Source organism: Heterodontus francisci, chromosome 4 (assembly GCF_036365525.1).
Source record: "Heterodontus francisci isolate sHetFra1 chromosome 4, sHetFra1.hap1, whole genome shotgun sequence".
Taxonomy (NCBI): Eukaryota; Metazoa; Chordata; class Chondrichthyes; order Heterodontiformes; family Heterodontidae; genus Heterodontus; species Heterodontus francisci.
Window position 1 is genome coordinate 11,341,147 of NC_090374.1, and position 20,741 is coordinate 11,361,887.

The following is a 20,741-nucleotide window of genomic DNA, read 5'->3' on the forward strand; positions in this document are numbered from 1 at the left end:
GAATATAAGAGCAGGGAGGTTATGATGGAGCTGTATAAAATGCTAGTTAGGCCACAGCTGGAATACTGTGTACAGTTCTGGGCACCACACTATAGGAAGGATGTGATTGCACTGGAGAGGGTGCAGAGCAGATTCACCAGGATGTTGCCTGGGCTGCAGCATTTCAGCTATGAAGAGAGACTGGAAAGGCTAGGGTTGTTTTCCTTAGAGCAGAGAAGGCTGAGGGGGGACATGATTCAGGTGTACAAAATTATGAGGGGCATTGATAGCTGGCACAGACACGATGGGCTAAATGGCTTCCTTGTGTGCTCTATCATGCTACAATTCTAAGCCGATGCTTCCTTTTCACAGGAAAGGAGATGAAGTTGTTTCTCTTGCAAGCAAATTTTCTGAACTTTGCTTGATACATCCATCGCCAGCTGCTGGCTCATTTGGCGTAGGTAACAGTACTGCCCTAGAAGGAATTGGTGACATAAAAGTTTAATGTAATAGTGACTCTTGTGGAAAGATGTTGGCTCACTCTCGCTTCTGAGTCAGTAGGTTCTGGGTTCAAACCCCAATTCAGAGACTTGCTCATATATCTAGGCTGACCATGCAGTACTTTTAATACAAGACTTTGTTTTACTGAGGGAGTGCTGCGCTGTTGGAAGTTCCATCCTTTGGATTAGATGTTCTGCCCTGTCAGGTGGGTGTTAAAGAATTAGCACTATTTGAAGTTCTCCTTGGTGTACTGGCTGATATTTATTCCTCAACCAGCATTACTTAAAAAAAAATTTATCTGTTCATTGTTTAATATCTCATTGATGTTTATGGGACCTTGCTGTGTGTGAGTTGGCTGTTACGTTTCTCTACCTTACAGCAGTAACTACACTTCAGATGTACTCCATTGGCTATGAAATGCTTTGGGACGTCCTGTTCATGCGATACACATTGCTTGCAAGTCATCCTATAGGAAATGCCATCATTTTGTAGCAGCCTCCTCTGTAAAGTTGGCAAAGGCAACTCTGTTCTGACATGTCTGGGAAGGACTTTTTCGGCCAATAAATATAGGCCCTGTGGGAAGGATGGTTGTGTACGTAATGATAGATAACACTAACTTTAAAAAAAATTCATTCATGGGATGTGGACGCCGCTGGCTAGGTCATAGTCTTAGTCATAGTCATAGAGAGATACAGCACTGAAACAGGCCCTTTGGCCCACCAAGTCTGTGCCGACCAACAACCACCCATTTATACTAATCCTACATTAATCCCATATTCCCTACCACATCCTGACCATTCTCCTACCACCTACCTACACTAGGGGCAATTTACAATGGCCAATTTACCTATCAACCTGCAAGTCTTTGGCTGTGGGAGGAAACCATAGCACCTGGCGTAAACCCACGCGGTCACAGGGAGAACTTGCAAACTCCATACAGGCAGTACCCAGAATCGAACCCGGGTCACTGGCGCTGTGAGGCTGCGGTGCTAACCACTGTGCCACCCATTTATTGCCCATCCCTAATTGCCCTTGAGAAGGTGGGGTGGTGAGCCTTCTTGAACTGCTGCAGTCCATGTGAACCGCCTTAAGAACTCCTCTTCCTCCTCCAAATGAAGCCTGAACAGCTACAAAAGTTAATGCACTGATGAAAATGCTGAAAAAGCACTACAATGATCTCAAAATTATAGCTTTCCAACAAAAAATGAATGAGTGATGACGTATCTTCAAAAAGCTAACTTCTACAGGCCAGGTTATCCAACGACTCTGTTCTGTGAGCAGAGCTGCGAATGAGAGCCATTAATTCTGAATGTGATCCATGTCATTCTATAGAAGCTTGCACTGGTCCAAAGCAGCCTATCAAAAACCAAAAACATTCTTTTCTGCCGAATGCATTGCACCATGAATTGCTGTGCTGTATCACAAACCTGGTATTCCAACTTGCATTCACGGCTAGTAAGACTCGAGACTAATCAGGGCTCCCTGTGTGATGTTCCGTGTGTCGTGAACAATGCAGTAGTTGTGAAGTCTGTGCAGACAGGAAATCATGCAGGAGCCTGTGTGTAAAACTCTTGTAACTTCTGTGATTCATGATTACCGTGCGAGTCAACATTACTTGCTCTGATCCATTGTAAGGAATGACAATTCATTACCTTGTGAAATTAAGCTTCTTGAATATGTTCACAAAATTGAATGTTACTGACGGTTATCTCTACTGATGTTAATCATAGAGTTACATAGCACATACAACTAAGAAGCAGGCTGTTTTACCCAACCATTCCAATTCATCATCCACACAAGCAGTAATTCTAATGGCAAATGTTCACCTTGTTCCCATATCCCTTTATTCACTATTCCTGCAACCACCTCTCCAACCTGTTCTGTTTTTCAATCCAGTCCCCCCTCTCAAGGCTCAGTAACTCTTCTCAGTCCGCACCCTGTGTTACTGACTTAAATAAAGCTGTCAACACATGGATGACAACAGGATTATCCATCTCTTGTTGCTCTGAGGGGTTAGTGAGACTTCTTCTTGAACTGCTGTATTCCTTCTGATGCAAGTCATTGATGAAGTAGACTTGTGCTGCAGAACTAGCCATGCCCCTGGTCAAGCTGTTGCAGTTCAACAGCAACACTGGCATCTACCTGTGGAAAATTGCCCAGGTATATCCTGTCTACAAAAAGCAGGACAAATTCATTCCGGTTAATCACCGCCCCGCCAGTCTACTCTCGATCATCAGCAACGCGATGGAAGGTGTCATCGACAGTGCCATCAGGCACCACTTAAACAGCAACAACCTGCTCACTAATGCTCAGTTTAGGTTCCGCCAGGACCACTCGACTCCTGACCTCATTACAGCCTTGGTCCAAGTATGGACAAAAAAGCTGAATTTGAAGTGAGGTGAGAATGACTGCATTGACATCAAGGCAGCATTCAGCCGAGCGTGACAAGAGCACAAGAAATAGGAGCAGGAGTTGACCATATTTCCCACCGAGCCTTCTCCGCCATTCAGAACTATCATGGCTGATCTTAGGATTCAACTGCACTCTCCCATCTGCTCGCCATATCCCTTGATTTCCTGAGATACCAAAGAACCATCTATCCCAGCCTTAAATGTATTCAACGATGGAGCATCCACAACCCCGTGGGGTAGAGAACTCTAATGATTTGCAACCCTTTGAGTGAAGTAATTTCTTCTCATCTCAGTCCTAAATGATCAGTTCCTTATCCTGAGACCTGTGCACCCATGTTTTAGATTCCTCAATCGGTGGAAACAATCTCTGTGTCTCTCCTATCCAGCCCCTTTAGAATCTTATGTTTCAATAAGATCATCTTTCATTCTTCTAAACTCCAGAGAATATATAGGCCCAATTTGCACAGCCTCTCATCATAGGACAACCCCCTCATCCCCAGGACCAATTTAGTGAACCTTTCCTGTACCGCCTCCAATGCAAGTATATCCTTCCTTAAATGTGGAACCAAAACTGCATACAGTACTCCAGATGTCTCACCAAAATCCTGTACAACTGTAGCAATACTTCCTTATTCCTGTACTCCAACCCCCTTGCAATAAAGGCCAACATGCCATTTGCCTTCCTAATTGCTTGCTGTGCCTGCATATTAACTTTTACGTTCCTTGTATAAGCACACCCAAGTCTTTTTGAACATCAACACTTGCACACCTTTCAAAGTTTCACACCTTTCAAAAAGTACTCTGCTTTTCTACCCTTATGACCAAAGTGAACAACTTCACACTTCTGAACTTATGAATATACGAAATCGGAGCAGAAGTAGGCCATTCGGCCCTTCTAGCCTGCTCCACCATTCAATAAGATCATGGCTGATCTGTTTGTGTCTCAAATTCCACATTCCCTTCTACCCCTGATGACCTTCAATTCTTGTTAGGCAAGGGAATCGATCTATTTCCGCCTTAAAATTATTCAGTGGCCCTGCCTCCTCCACCTTCTGAGGCAGAGAGTTCCAAAGTCACACAACCCTCTGAGGAAAAAAAAAATCTCCTCATCCCTGTCCTAAAAGGGGTACCCCTAATTTTAAAACAGTGCCCCCTAGTTCTGAACTCCCCCACAAGAGGAAACATCCTTTCCACATCCACCTTGTCAAGACCGTTCAGGATCTTATAAACTTCAATCAAGTCTTCCCTCACTCTTCTAAACTCCAGTGAAAACAAGCCCTTGTCCAACCTTTCCTCAAAAGACAACCCCCTCATTCCAGGTATCAATCTGTTAAACCTCCTTTGAACCACCTCCACCGCATTCACATCCTTCCTTAAATAAGGAGACCAGAACTGCACAAAGTATTTGAGATGTGGTCTCACCAATGCCCTGTATAACAAGCATAACATCCTTACTTTTGTTTTCAATTTCTCTTGTAATAAAGGATAACATTCCATTAGCCTTGTTTATTACTTGCTGTACCCGTATACTATCTTTTTGTGACTCATGCACTAGAACACCTAGATCCCTCTGCACCTCAGAATTCTGCAGTCGTTCTCCGTTTAAGTAATACTCTACTTTTTTATTCTTCCTGCCAAAGTGAACTACTTCACATTTTCCAACATTATACTCCATCTGCCAGATTTTTGCCCACTCACTCAACCTATCTATATCAGTCTGCAACCTCCTTATGTCCTCTTCACAACATGCTTTCCTACCTATCTTTGTGTCATCTGCAAATTTAGCTACCGTGCCATTGCTCCCCTCATCTAAGTCATTGATATAAATTGTAAAAAATTGAGACCCCTGCAGGACTCCACTCGTCACATCCTGCCAATCAGAAAAGGGCCCATTTATACATACTCTCTGTTTTCTGCCAGCCAGCCAATCTTCTGTCCATGCTAATATGTTACCCACTACACCATGAGCTCCTACTTTGCGCAATAACCTTTTATCTGGCACCTTGTCAAATGTCTTCTGGAAATCTAAGTACAGTACATCAACGGGCTCCCCTTTATCCACAGCACGTGTCACTCCTTCAAAGAACTGCAGTAAACTGGTTACATGTGATCTCCCTTTCACAAAACCATGCTGACAATTCCTGATTACCTTGAGTTTTTTCTAAGTGCCCAGCTATAGCCTCCTTAATGATCGATTCTAACACCTTCCCCACGACAGACGTCAAGCTAACCGGCCTGTTTTCTGTCTCCCCCCCCCCACCTTCTTGAATAGAGGGGTTTTATTTGCTATTTTTCAGTCTGATGGAACCTTTCTAGAATCTAGTGAATTTTGAAAAATTAACACCAACGCATCTCCTACCTCATTCACCACCTGTTTTAAGACCCTAGGATGAAGTCCATCAGGACCCGGGGACTTGTCAGCCTGCAGCTCCATCAGTTTGGTTAGTATTGCTTCCCTGGTGATTGTAATTTCACCAAGTTCCTCTCTTCCTTCCACCTGCTGATTTATAGCTATTACTGGAATGTTTTTTATATCCTCTACATTATACGCCATTTGCTATCTTGTTGCCCACTCACTGAACCTGTCTGTATCTCTATACAGCCTCTCTATGTTCTTCCCACAGCTTACCTTTCCACCAACGTTTGTATCATCAGCAAACTTGATACATTACTGTCCATCTCTTCATCTATGTCATTAATATAGAATGTGAATTGCTGAGGCTCCAGCACTGATCCTTGCGGCACTCCACTATTTACTGCCTGCCAACTTGAAAATGCCTCGTTTATGCCCACACGTTGCTTCTTATCTGTTAACCAATCATCTATTCATGCTAATATATTACCCTGAACTCCATGAGCCCTTATCTTGCCTATTAACCTTTTTTGTGGCACCTTATTGAATGCCTTTGGAAATCCAGGTATACTACTGGTTCCCCTTTATCTACCCTACTAGTTACATCATCAAAAAACTCTAATAAATTTGTCAAATAGGAATTCCCTTTAGTAAAACCATGTTGACTTGTTCTAATCATACTGTGCTGTCCTGAGTGCATTATTAAGTCTTCCTTAATAATAGATTCCAGCATTTTCCCAACGACTGATCGGCTAACTGGCCTGTAGTTCCCTGTTTTCTCTGTCCCTCCTTTCTGGAAAATCATAGGTAGCGCATCGACTATCTCTGCAGCTATCTCTTTTAGAACCCTAGGGTGTAGGCGTCAGGTCCGAGTGATTTGTCAGATTTTAGTCCCTTAAGTTTCTCTAATACTTTTTCACTGATCATATTAATTTCCTCATTTTTTAGCCCCTAGGTTACTGATATTTCTGGTATGAAACTTGTTTCTTCTACTGTGAAGATAGACACAAAATATTTGTTCAATGCTTCTGCCATTTCCTCTTTCCCCATGATAACTTTTCCTGTCTCTGCTTCTAAGAGACCAACGTTTACTTTAGCTTCACTCTTCCTTTTTATACACCTATAAAACTCTTACAATTTGTTTTTATGTTACTGGCTACTTTACTCTCGTTCTGTTTTTTCCTTTTTGGTCAACTTTTTGGTGGCCCTTTGCTGGTTTCTAAAGCACTTCCAATTCTCAGACTTGCGACTTTTATTTTGCAACATTGTAAGCCTCTTTTAATCTAACACTATCCTTAACTTCCTGAGCGAGCCACGGATGGGTCTTTCTTGCAGAGTTTTTGTTTTTCAATGGAATGTATGTTTGTTGAATATTTTGAAGTGTTTCTTTAACGGTTTCCCACTGTTCATTTGCCGCCATACCTTTGTGTCTATGTATCCAATTTACCTTAGCCAGTTCTCCCCTCAGACTTAAGTAATTGGCTTTGTGTAAGTTTAAGATTCTTGTTTGTGATTGGAGCATGTCACTTTCAAACATAACATGAAATTCAATGGCATTATAGTCACTGTTTCCCAGTGGATCTTTTACTATGACATTATTAATTTAACCCTGCTTCATTGTGCAATATTAGGTTGCTTTATCCCTAGTTGGCTCCACAACATATTGCTCCAAGAAACTGTCCTGAAAACATTATACAAACTCATCTTCTAGACCATTTGTGCCACACAAATGCCAGGCAATGACCATCTCCAACGAGAGAGAACCTAACCATCTCCCCATGACATTCAATGACACTACCATCGCTGAATCCGCGACTATCAACATCCTAGGGGTTGCCATTGACCAGAAACTGAACTGGAGTAGCCATATAAATACCTTGGCTACAAGAGCAGTTCAGAAGCTAGGAATCCTGTGGCGAGTAACTCATCTCCTGTCTCCCCAAAGCCTGTCCACCATCTACAAGGCACAAGTCAGGAGTGTGATGGAATACTGTCTACTTGCCTGGATGGGTGCAGCTCCAACAACACTCAAGAAGCTTGACACCATCCAGGACAAAGCAGCTTGCTTGATTGGCACGCTATCCACAAACACTCACTCCTTCCACCACTGACGCACAGTGGCAGCGTCTACAGAATGCACTGCAGCAATGCTGGGGAAAGTGGGAGCTGTACCGTTGGGACGGTCTACGCCTGAGACGTGCTGGTATCAGTGTACTGGCGAGTCGTATAACTAAGGCAGTAGAGAGGGGTTTAAACTAAATAGTGGGGGTGGACAGCACCTTCCAAACCCGTGACCTCTACCACCTGGAAGGACAAGGGCAGCAAATGGTTGGGAACACCACCACCTGCAATTTGGGATGGTCAATAAATGCTGGCCTAGCCAGCAATGCCCACATTCCCATGAATGAATAAAAAAAACTCTTGCCAATTTCATTGTCCCAGTCTATAGGAAGATTAATGTCCCCTCCAGTTATTACATTGCCTTTATTACAAGCTCCAATAATTTCTTCTTCAATGCTCTGTCCAACAGTATAACAGCTGTTAGGGGGCCTATAAATTACTCCCACCAGCGTTTTCTGATTCTTGCTATTCCTTATTTCCACCCATACTGATTTTGTTTTATAACCTTCTGAGGCCAGATCCTTTCTCTCTAATGCCCTTATGTCATCCTTTACCATCAGCGCTACCCCTCCTCCTTTGCTATTCTGTCTGTGTTTCCGAAATATTGTGTACCCAGGAATATTTATTTCCCAACCTTGATCCCCATGTAGCCATTGCTCTGTAATAGCGAATAGATCGAAATCATTTACCTCTGTTTGTGCCACTAGTTCATCTATCTTATTGCAGATGCTTTGCGCATTCAGATAAAAAAAACCTTTAATTTCATTTTTTGCTTCTATTCCCCTCAATTACCTTATTTGCTGATGTATAATTTTTGTTAAACTCTCTGTCCCTTCCTGTGGCATTCTGCTTGTCTTTACCCACAACGCTGTACTGTTCCGATGCTTTGGCCTTTCTGTTTGGCTTTCTAAATCTCCCCTCTCCCAAACCCTCCCCTCATTCTGTTAGTTCACAACCTCTAGTCTTATCTGCTGGTGCACTCTTGAGTTTGTACGCACTGTCCCTTCCTGCCACACTCTGATTATCGTTATCCTTATTGCTATTTTGCTTGCTTGCCTTCTCCTCTCTCAAATTATTACATCTTTCCTCTCTTGATCTCTTCACCCCCACTATTTAGTTTAAACCCCTCTCTACTGCTCTAGTTATATAACTTACCAGTACACTGATCCCAGCACGTTTCAGGTGTAGACCGTCCCAACGGTACAGTTCCCACTTTCCCCAGTACTGGTGCCAGTGCCCCATGAATGGAAACCCATTTATTCCACACCAATCTTTGAGCCACGCATTTAACTCTCTAATCTTGTTTACCCTATACCAATTTGCTCGTGGCTCAGGTAATAACCCAGAGATTATTACCTTTTGAGGTTCTGCTTTTTAATTTAGCTCCTAGATGCTCATACTCCCAATGCAGGACCTCCTTCCTAGTCCTGTCTATGTCATTCGTACCCACATGGACCCCGACAACTGGATCCTCCCCCTCCCACTGCAAGCTCCTCTCCAGTCCTGAGCAGATGTCCTGAACCCTGGCACCGGGCAGGCAACACAGTCTTCTGGACTCTCGCCGTTCGCCGCGGAGAACTGTGTCTAGTCCCGACTATACTCTCCCCTGTTACCACTACATTGCTATTTACTTCCCCGCTTGAATGGCTTCTTGTACGATGGTGCCATGGTCAGCTTGCTCATCTACCCTGAAGTCCTCCTCATCTATATAAGCTGAAAGAACCTCAAACGTGTTGGGCAATTGCAAGGGCGGAGGCTGCTCCACTGCTGCCGCCTTGATCTCCTTACCTACCTCACTTGCAGTCACATCCTCCTGTCCCTGACCACTGACCAAATTAGAGGATAAGAACAAAGAACAAAGAAAATTACAGCACAGGAACAGGCCCTTCGGCCCTCCAAGCCTACGCCGATCCAAATCCTCTATCTAAACCTGTCGCCTATTTTCTAAGGGTCTGTATCTCTTTACTTCCTGCCCATTCATGTATCTGTCTAGATACATCTTAAAAGACGCTATCGTGCCCGCGTCTACCACCTCCGCTGGTAATGCGTTCCATGCACCCACCACCCTCTGCGTAAAGAACTTTCCACGCATATCCCCCCGAAACTTTTCCCCTTTCACTTTGAACTCGTGTCCCCTTGTAATTGAATCCCCCACTCTGGGAAAAAGCTTCTTGCTATCCACCCTGTCTATACCTCTCATGATTTTGTACAGCTCAATCAGGTCCCCCCTCAACCTCCGTCTTTCTAATGAAAATAATCCTAATCTACTCAACCTCTCTTCATAGCTAGCGCCCTCCATACCAGGCAACATCCTGGTGAACCTCCTCTGCACCCTCTGCAAAGCATCTACATCCTTTTGGTAATGTGGCGACCAGAACTGCACGCAGTATTCCAAATGTGGCCGAACCAAAGTCTTATACAACTGTAACATGACCTGCCAACCCTTGTACTCAATACCCCGTCCGATGAAGGAAAGCATGCCGTATGCCTTCTTGACCACTCTATTGACCTGCGTTGCCACCTTCAGGGAACAATGGACCTGAACACCCAAATCTCTCTGCACATCAATTTTCCCCAGGACTTTTCCATTTACTGTATAGTTCACTCTTGAATTGGATCTTCCAAAATGCATCACCTCGCATTTGCCCTGATTGAACTCCATCTGCCATTTCTCTGCCCAACTCTCCAGTCTATCTATATTCTGCTGTATTCTCTGACAGTCCCCTTCACTATCTGCTACTCCACCAATCTTAGTGTCGTCTGCAAGCTTGCTAATCAGACCACCAATACTTTCCTCCAAATCATTTATGTATATCACAAACAACAGTGGTCCCAGCATGGATCCCTGTGGAACACCACTGGTCACACGTCTCCATTTTGAGAAACTCCCTTCCACTGCTACTCTCTGTCTCCTGTTGCCCAGCCAGTTCTTTATCCATCTAGCTAGTACACCTTGGACCCCATGCGCCTTCACTTTCTCCATCAGCCTACCATGGGGAACCTTATCAAACGCCTTACTGAAGTCCATGTATATGACATCTACAGCCCTTCCCTCATCAATCAACTTTGTCACTTCCTCAAAGAATTCTATTAAGTTGGTAAGACATGACCTTCCCTGCACAAAACCATGTTGCCTATCACTGATAAGCCCATTTTCTTCCAGATGGGAATAGATCCTATCCCTCAGTATCTTCTCCAGCAGCTTCCCTACCACTGACGTCAGGCTCACCGGTCTATAATTACCTGGATTTTCCCTGCTACACTTCTTAAGCAAGGGGACAACATTAGCAATTCTCCAGTCCTCCGGGACCTCACCCGTGTTTAAGGATGTTGCAAAGATATCTGTTAAGGCCCCAACTATTTCCCCTCTCGCTTCCCTCAGTAACCTGGGATAGATCCCATCCGGACCTGGGGACTTGTCCACCTTAATGCCTTTTAGAATACCCAACACTTCCTCCCTCCTTATGCCGACTTGACCTAGAGTAATCAAACATCTGTCCCTAACCTCAACATCCGTCATGTCCCTCTCCTCGGTGAATACCGATGCAAAGTACTCGTTTAGAATCTCACCCATTTTCTCTGACTCCACGCATAACTTTCCTCCTTTGTCCTTGAGTGGGCCAATCCTTTCTGTAGTTACCCTCTTGCTCCTTATATATGAATAAAAGGCTTTGGGATCTTCCTTAACCCTGTTTGCTAAAGATATTTCATGACCCCTTTTAGCCCTCTTAATTCCTCGTTTCAGATTGCGCCTACAATCCCGATATTCTTTCAAAGCTTCATCTTTCTTCAACCACCTAGACCTTATGTGTGCTTCCTTTTTCCTCTTAGCTAGTCTCACAATTTCACCTGTCATCCATGGTTCCCTAATCTTGCCATTTCTACCCCTCATTTTCACAGGAACATGTCTCTCCTGCACGCTAACCAACCTCTCTTTAAAAGCCTCCCACATATCAAAAGTGGATTTACCTTCAAACAGCTGCTCCCAATCTACATTCCCCAGCTCCTGCCGAATTTTGGTACAGTTGGCCTTCCCCCAATTTAGCACTCTTCCTTTAGGACCGCTCTCGTCTTTGTCCATGAGTATTTTAAAGCTTACGGAATTGTGATCACTATTCCCAAAGTAGTCCCCTACTGAAACGTCAACCACCTGGCCGGGCTCATTCCCCAACACCAGGTGCAGTATGGTCCCTTCCCGAGTTGGACTATTTACATACTGCTCTCGAAAACCCTCCTGGATGCTCCTTACAAATTCTGCTCCACCTAGACCTCTAACACTAAGTGAATCCCAGTCAATGTTGGGAAAATTAAAATCTCCTATCACCACCACCCTGTTGCTCCTACATCTTTCCATAATCTGTTTACATATTTGTACCTCTATCTCACACTCGCTGTTGGGAGGCCTGTAGTACAGCCCCAACATTGTTACCGCACCCTTCCTATTTCTGAGTTCTGTCCATATTGCCTCACAGCTCGAGTCCTCCATAGTGCCTTCCTTCAGCACAGCTGTGATATCCTCTTTGACCAGTAATGCAACTCCTCCACCCCTTTTACCTCCCTCTCTATCCCGCCTGAAGCATCGGTATCCTGGGATATTTAGTTGCCAATCATGCCCTTCCCTCAACCAAGTCTCAGTAATAGCAATAACATCATACTCCCAGGTACTAATCCAAGCCCTAAGTTCATCTGCCTTACCTACTACACTTCTTGCATTAAAACAAATACACCTCAGACCACCAGTCCATTTGCTTTCATCATCTGCTCCCTGCCTACTCTCTCCCTTAGTCACGCTGACTTCATTATCTAGTTCCTTACAGGCTTTAGTTACTAGGATGCTAGCCTATGGGGTGTTACTGCCTTCTGGAACAAAGTGTCCAGGTAACTTTCTGCCTCCCTGATGCATCGCAGTGTCTGTAGCTCAGCCTCCAGCTCATAACTCTGACCCAAAGCTCTTCAAGTTGCAGACACTTACTGCAGACTTGGTTGCAGTGAATCACCTTTGTGTCCACCAGCTCCCACATACTGCAGCTGCAACACAACCCCTGACCTGGCATCTAGGTTGTGTTTTAATAACTAATTAATTATTTACTTAAGAGGAAATACTCACTAGCAAATCTTACAATTCTGAAAACTATCTGAGTTTTGAAAGATAAACCAGAAAAAAAATCACCAACTGATCAGCTACCTGTTTTCCTGTGATGTCACACTTCAATTTTTTTCAGAACGCGGTTGGTGGACTCTGGTGACCTGGACTGACTAGTTTTTTTAAACTCTGCAGTCTCGCTCATTTTCTCTCCTTCCTGCTACCGCTGTTTCAAGCTCTCCGGCTCTCTGTCTGTCTCTGTGTCTCTCTCTCTCTCTCTGTGTGATGGTCAAGATTTCAGGAGAAGACTGAATCAGATTGTTGACTTATGTTATTTGGCTGAAGATGCTCGCAAACACATCACCCTCTTTTCTTGCAGAGCTCCACCATAGTTAATGATGGGATGTTCATGGAGTTGCCTCTTCCTCCTGTTAGTTAATGTTGGTGCACCACAATTTTCAACAGGATGGTAGGGCTAAAGAGCTTGGCTCTGATCCATTGGTTATTGGACTACTTAGCTCTGCCTTTAGCCTGCTGCTTTCTCTGTTCAGCATGCAGGTAGTCCTGTGTTGTAGCTTAACCAGGTTGGTGTCTCTTTCGAATGCATAATGCTTCTCCTTGTATGCCATTCTACACTGATCCAGGGTTGATCTCAGCTTGAAATTCAGGACTGCTGGATGTCCCAAGCTGGGAGGATGCAAATTATTATGGTTTACAATTCTGCTGCTGATGGCTCATACATGCCTACTTTTTTGCAGCTAGATCTGTCCTATATGATGCAGTGGTCACCACCACCATCGATATCCTGAACACATGTTTCTGCAAAACTAAGTTGGCAAGGACAGGGTGAAGTAGGTTGCTGCCTTATGTTGGTTCCCTCACTATCTCTCACAGACTCAGTCTGGAAGTTATGTGTTTCGTTTTAAAACAATTGTGCTGCTAAGTAACATACTAGTAAAGACAGGCACTCACCAAACAGTTCAACAAAAACTAGTCTTGAGTATCCTCAAAATAGCAGACTTTGAGGTGACTTAATTGAAATTTTCAAGGAAGTGACAAAACTGATCGAGGCAATTTGTTAACTGGTGAAAGGTTTACATACGTGGACCACATTAATTGGGAGTAAGAGTCAGGTGTGGGTGGGGGGAATTTTTCGCTCAAAGGTAAGCTTTGTGGAATGAATTACCAGGCAAGGACATTGAAGTAGGCAATGTAAATGGGTTTTTGAGGTGATTATGTTTATTGAATAAGAATGTGGGTAGATGCAGTTAAGAAGGTAGGTAGTTAAAGGTGATCTGTCAAAAAAGGTCAGGTCTGTTGGGGCCTTTTTTTTCTTTTTGAACTTTTCTGAAAGTACGTTGCCACCTGAAGATTGGGATAACTGCATTAAATGGGTTTATCAGTACCTCTACTGCTGGTATGTTTTGCCAGGTTTTTGTCGCAAACTGTTTGAAAACTGACAAGTTTATTTCTTTTCCTCACTTTGACAGCGTGGTCTGCTAGAGGTACTGTACGATATTTTCCGACTCCCTATCCCTGTGACAACGCAAGATTTTTCTGAAGCTCTGCTCAGTGTAGGTGGGTGAGCACTCTCATTATCACGTTGAACAGAGGGTGGTCAGGTCAGCTGTGAGCCCACTCCCCAGATATTGAACATTTCTTTTGCTGCCTGTATTGTGTTTGTACAGAATGAAAGTTTTTTTTTCCCAGTTGGAGATGGGCAGAATGCCCAATTCCCTGTAACTGAGCATGACCTATCCAAGGACGTGTTAGATTGATGTGGATTTTTTAAAAACCAGTCCGTTCTCTGCATTCTGCGGAGGATTCTGTGACTTTTGGTACATGCTGTAATGTGTCACCATCCTGCTCACCATTGGAAAGTGTTTATGCCCAAGTTCTGCATTTGGTAGATATATTGTAAACTACACAGTGTGAGTATAGATTAGGAATTTTTTTTTGGCAAGCATCTTGGGACATTTTGCTACGATAAAGGCACTATATAAATGCAACGTCTTATTCATAATGGGTGGAAGAGTTCGCCAGCCCGCTTTGGGGCCATACTCAAAAGGGTAAGAAAGCACACAGAGGTAGTGCTTATTCAGAGTGCAGTTAGGAGTCACCATTTCCCAAAGTTGTGGATCAGTGATCAGTCCTACGGAATAGAAAGTCTTTTGGGGAGAGAGGTTCACGTGGAGAAGCAAAGAGACCAGTCTTTACTTTTTAATTGGCGTTTGGATGACACTGTTAAGGCAGCAGTTATTGCCCCTCGTATCCCTGAGGACATTTAGAGTCAACTACGTAATGTAGGACTGGTGTCGCATGTAAGCCAAAGCACATAGGGAGAGCAGGTTTCTGTCCCTGAAGGACCACAGTTAGCCAGTTTTTTAAAAACATCAATGCTGCAATTTTAATTGCTATTTTCTGGTGGTGTTACTGGATGCACTGAATTCATAAATTGCCACAGCTGGACTTGATCTCTTGGTGATGTCTAGTGCTGTACTGCTAGTTAACAGTTCTCTCTCATTGTAACTTGCATATTCCCCATGGCTGGTTGCAGATCAGCTTTAGCAGGATCATGGCTACAGGTGGTTAGTACAACCTCAGCTGATGTGCCAACAAGGATGACCTCAGTGCCCCTGGGCAGAGAGGCAGAAAACCATCAGCCAGGGTTCCACTTCTGATTGCTATTCACTGTCTCTCACTGAAAAGTTGGGGTAAAGTAACCAAAGAGGAGGAGGATTTAAAAGAAAAATGAAACATTGGCGTCTGAATCTGCAGAGCGTGCCAAGTACCCCTCTCTTTTCTCTACCCACAGTTGCCCTGGTGACCTTTTGTTCTTCCCGTGTATTATCGACTACAATTCTGACACAAGAAACAAATGCATCAAATCCCAAAAATAATTTAATGCAAGAAAAAAATTATTGAGGGAGAAAGTATAAGAATTGGGAAAAAATCTGTTCTATTTATGAAATCCTCCTAAGAAGCTATAAGTGTTGGGACTTTGTGTAGTTAGATCCCTTACTTCATTGCTGCTACCCTCTGCTGGAAGTGTGCATTAGCTGCACTCACTCTTAAATGCCTGAGGTCATATTAAATATAGATATAGAGAGGCTGGTAGAGTAGGTGGACACGTGGCAGATGAAATTTAATGCAGGGAAGTGTGAAGTGATACATTTTGGTAGGAAGAACGAGGAAAAGCAATATAAAATGAAGAATATAATCCTAAACAGAGTGCAGGAGCAGAGGGACCTGGGGGTACATGTACACAAATCGTTGCGGGTAGCAGGGCTGGTTGAGAAAGCGGTTAATAACGCAAATGGGTTCCTGAGCTTCATAAATAGAGGCATCGAGTACAAAAGCAGGGAATTTATGCTGAGCCTTTATGAAACACTGGTTTGGGCTCAACTGTAGTATTGCATCCAAATCATGCACCACGCTTTAGGAAGAATGTGAAGGCATTAGAGAGGGTGCAGAAAAGATTCACGAGAATGGTTCCAGGGATGACGGTCTTCAGTGATGAGGACAGATTGGAGAAAATGTGGTTGTCATCATCTAACTTTGAAATTATGCCCTGTTTACTCAGCTAGAGTGTGCATAGATTATAGAAGAAGCATGCTTGTTAGGCTGAATAGACCTTTTCTCATTTCATGATTTCTTACATTGCACTTTGTTCTTTTTTTCCCCTTCTCATCCTGACAGATCCCAGCCGATTCCAGGACTCCTGGCGCCTTTCAGATGGATTTGTAGCAGCTGAAGCTAAAACCATTCTTCCACATCGAGCCCGATCCAGGTATGTGACTCCTTGATAAATGCAGTTGTTTGGGTGCACTTGACCAAGGCGAGAGACTACAACCTGTATATATGCAAAATGGCAGCCTTGTTTACCCAAACAAAGAATGTCAGTGCACTTATAAGTAATTCATTCTGTGTGAAGCACCTTGAGATGTTGGAGTGACGAGATAAAGTGCCATATAAATACAAGTTTTTTCTTCATAACCGATTTGTATTACTCTGCTTTAACAAACTCTTTCACTATAAACAGCACAGTGCTTCTTTCAGAGTCAGCATAATCATTTTTCTCCCCTCCCACCAATTCATGTGGAGCTCTTTCAACTCTGCCGTTTTGTAATTGAAGCTGTTAAAGTGCTTAATACCAGTAGCCAGTGTGACCAGGTCCATTTATGATTGAGTGATGGGACACAAGCTATGTAGTATATTGGGTGGGTAAAAATTTTTTTGAGACCTCGGTAAAATTACACATTACTGTTCAATAGGCTGCAGAGCACTGGGGAATGAAGGGCATCTCCTACATCTCTAACATCAGTTCAAATCCAGCCAAGACTGAGGGATTGGAAGACCATATGTGAACTGGTGTCAATCTTACACCAGTTAAGAGTTCCAGAGCAAAGATTGCCACTAAACTGGCAGCCCCACTAGTGTTGGAAGTGGGAAAATTTCTCAGTGATGTAGTAGGGGACATACTTAGGCACATTATTGTGACAGATTAACAGGACTGTTGCTCTATATGTAACCCATATTTGATGGGGACAGTGTAGAGGGAGCTTTACACTGTATCCTACCAGTGTTGTACTTTGCCTTGGAGTGTTGGTGGGACATTGTGGAGGGAGTTGTGTAACTTGTGTGTGGAAACCCTGGAGCATGCTATGTAATGTGTGTGGGACCCCCTGAGACATTATTGAGGTGTTTTTTGTAGGACATGATGTGTAATCCCATGGACTCCCATGCTGTAATATGTGCTTGTAGGACATCCAGTGTAATATGATTATGAAGCATCCTGTGAGATGTTAGATAATGTGTATCTCCTTTTGTGATGCTCAGTGTTATGTGTGAGGGGAACACTCAAGCTGTGGGTCAGCCTTGTTCATGGTTTAATTCACCTGAAGTGTTGTGTTCTTTTCCAGGCCTGACCTGATGGATAACTACTTGGCACTTGTGCTGTCTGCATTCATTAACAATGGACTCCTGGAGGTAATGATTAAAGTAGCAAAAACATTTTATTTTATTTTTGACATATGTGTCATATGAAACTAAGACCCACTGCACATAATATACTTCTATTGGCACCATGTAACTGTCACAGTTTTGTCAGAATAATGAGAGTGAGCATTCATTTGATCAACAGGTTCAAATAGTTTACATACAGAATAATGGAAAACTGTGAGTGATTTAAGAGGCTGGAACCTAATTTTGAAGGGTTTTGGTGGTTTATATACAACATAATGGATGCCTGGGAGTGAGTTGCAGACTGGAAGCTAATAGAGGGTTTGTGTGGTTTATATATAAATAAAGATAGATTTGCAATTATATAGCGACTTACATGGCTTCAGAACATCCCAAAGGCACCTTTTAGCCAATGAAGTGCCTTTGAAGTGTGGTCACTGTTATAAAGTAGGAAACATGACAGCCAATTTCACACAGCAAGCTCCCACAAACAGTAGTATGATAATGACCAAATAATCTGCTTTAGTGATATTGATTGAGTGATAAATATTGACCAGGAAACCAAGGATAATTCCCTTGCTGTTCAAAATAGTCTCAGGGAATCTTTTACATCCAACTTACAGTGCAGATGGGACCTCGGTTTAACGTCACATCTGAAAGACAACACAATCGGGAGTATAGCACTCCCTCAGTACTACGCTGGAGCGACAGCCTAGATTTGTCTGCTCAAGTCTCTGGAGTGGAACTTGAACCCACAACCATCTGACTGAGGCAACAGTGCTACCTACTTAGCCACGGCTGACACTTGAATATTCTGTATAGAATAAAGGATACCTGGGAGTGAGTTACAGACTGGAGTCTAAGCGAGGGGTTTGGGTGGTTTATATAGAGATACACTGATATCCGGGAGTGAGCTCCAAGCTGGAATCTAGTCAAAAGGTTGGGTTGGCCTCGAGCATGAGTAGTTACATAAGAACATAAGAAATAGGAGCAGGGGTAGGCCATTCAGTCCTTCGAGGCTACTCTGCTGTTCAATGCGATCATGGCTGATCTTCTACCTCAGCACCCCTTTCCCACGTTATTCCCATAACCCTTGATGTTTTTAATATATAGAAATCTGTCAATCTCAGCCTTCAACATACTCAATGACTAAGCCTCCACAGCCCTCTGGGGTAGAGAAGCCCCAATTCAATTGTTCAATTGAAGCATTGAGACTAGGTTAGTGTGTTGATATTATACCTGTAATTTTTTACATCTGGTGCTGGCTGACTGTTACTGACCAGGGAACCTAGTGCCAACACAGCTAGTGTACTCCATGTTGCTGAATGACCAACAGTAGTGTGTTGATGTTAGATTACTGCTATTCTATAAATATTGTACATGTTCCATGGACTAGTAACATTTGAGAAAAGAGGGAGATTTTTTTAAAGAAGGATCTGTGTAAATGAGCTGTGTGCCTGTGCTGTAGTAAGGTGGCTGCCTATTCTTGTTTTTATTTTGTTTTTCACCGTTGTAATTCATTCTATCTCTTTCCTTAGAGCCTGGTTGATGTGCTAACAAGCAGCAATGATAATGTGTCTGTGCGGGCTACCATCCTGCTAGGCGAGCTCTTGCACATGGTAAGATGACTGGTAATCAGGCTGATGCTGCCTCTCTAGCCCTGTAATTAATGTCCAATAACCAGCTTGACATTTTTCCTTGTGGTCTTATATACATACATATGACAAACGAGTTAGGACCAGAAGTAGGCCATTTGGTCACTCAAGCCTGCTCCATCATTCAGTAATATCATGGCCGATCTGTTTGTGTCTCAAATTCCACATTCCCATCTACCCCTGACAACCTTCGATTCCCTTGTCTAACAAGGATCTATCTACTTCCGTCTTAAAATTATTCAATGACCCTGCCTCCACCATCATGAGGCAGAGAGTTCCAAAGTCGCACAACCCTCTCAGAAAAAAAATTTGTCTCCTCATCTCTGTCCTAAAAGGGATACCCCTAATTTTAAAACAGTGCCCCCTAGTTCTGGACTCCCCCACAAAAGGAAACATCCTTTCTTCATCCGCCTTGTCAAGACCATTCAGGATCTTATATACTTAAATTAACTCTCTCCAGTGAAAACAAGCCCAGACTGTCCAATCTCTCCTCAGAAGACAGCCCCCTCATTCCAGGTATCAATCTAGTAAGCCTCTGAACCACATCCAACGCATTTACATCCTTCCTTAAATAAGACCAAAACTGCACATAGTATTCGAGATGTGGTCTCACCAATGTCCTGTGTAACTGAAGCATAATACCCTTACTTTTATTTTCAATTCCTCTTGTAATAAAGGATAGCATTCCATTAGCCTTCTTTCTTACCTTCTGTACCTGCATACTAACTTTGTGTGACTCATGCGCTGGAACACCTAGATCCCTCTGCACCTCGGAATTCTGCAGTCGTTCTCCATTTAAGTAATACTCTGCTTTTTTATTCTACCTGCCAAAGTGAACTACTTCACGTTTTCCCATATTATATTCCATCTGCCAGATTTTTGCCCGCTCACTCAACCTATCTATATCAATCTGCAACCTCCTTTGGTCCTCTTCACACATCCTTTCCTACCTGTTGTTGTGTCATCTGCAAATTTAGCTACCATGCCATCGCTCCCCTCATCTAGGTCATTGATATAAATTTTAAAAAGTTGGGGCCCCAGCACAGACCCCTGCAGGACTCCACTCATCACATCCTGGGTAGAACAAGGCCCCTAGTGTAATCAGTATTTTTTAATTAAGGGAGTAACTAATCTAAGGGTAAATTATGGCAGGAGAGCTCAGCCCCGTGATATGCTCCTCCAGCGCTATGTGGGAAATCGGGTACGCTTCCAGTGTCCCTGACAACCATGTGTGCAAGAAGTGTGTCCAGCTGCAGCTACTGGCTACCCACATTACGGAGCTGCAGGTGGGTTCACTGTGGAGCATCCGCAATGCTGAGGACGTCGTGGATAGCACGTTTAGTGAGGTGGTCACACCGCAGGTAATGGCTACACATGCAGAAAAGATGGTTGACCACCAGACGGAATAGTAGGCGCAGGCAGGTCGTGCAGGAGTCCCCTGTGGCCATCCCCCTCTCAAACAGATATACCGCTTTGGATACTGTTGGGGGGCGGATGACCTCCCAGGGGAAAGCAGCAACAGCCAAGTGCGTGGCACCACAGAGGGCTCTGCTGCACAGCAGGGGAGGAAAAGGGGCGGAAGAGCTATAGTGATAGGGGATTCTATTATAAGGGGTGCAGATAGGTGTTTCTGTGGCTGCAAACGAGACTGCAGAATGGTATGTTGCCTCCCTGGT

The 20,741-nt window shown here is 43.7% G+C and overlaps 1 protein-coding gene across 3 annotated transcripts in view; it reads left to right on the forward strand.

Moving 5' to 3' along the window:
* The window catches only part of rictora (RPTOR independent companion of MTOR, complex 2 a), a 373,719-nt gene that overhangs the window by 193,123 nt on the left and 159,855 nt on the right, over window positions 1-20,741 (forward strand). For all 3 annotated transcript variants that reach the window (XM_068029133.1, XM_068029132.1, XM_068029135.1), the window contains 4 exons: window positions 13,939-14,026; window positions 16,148-16,238; window positions 17,371-17,437; window positions 18,949-19,029. In XM_068029133.1, coding sequence (XP_067885234.1) covers window positions 13,939-14,026; window positions 16,148-16,238; window positions 17,371-17,437; window positions 18,949-19,029 — 327 coding nt within the window. The remainder of the gene's footprint in view (window positions 1-13,938; window positions 14,027-16,147; window positions 16,239-17,370; window positions 17,438-18,948; window positions 19,030-20,741) is intronic.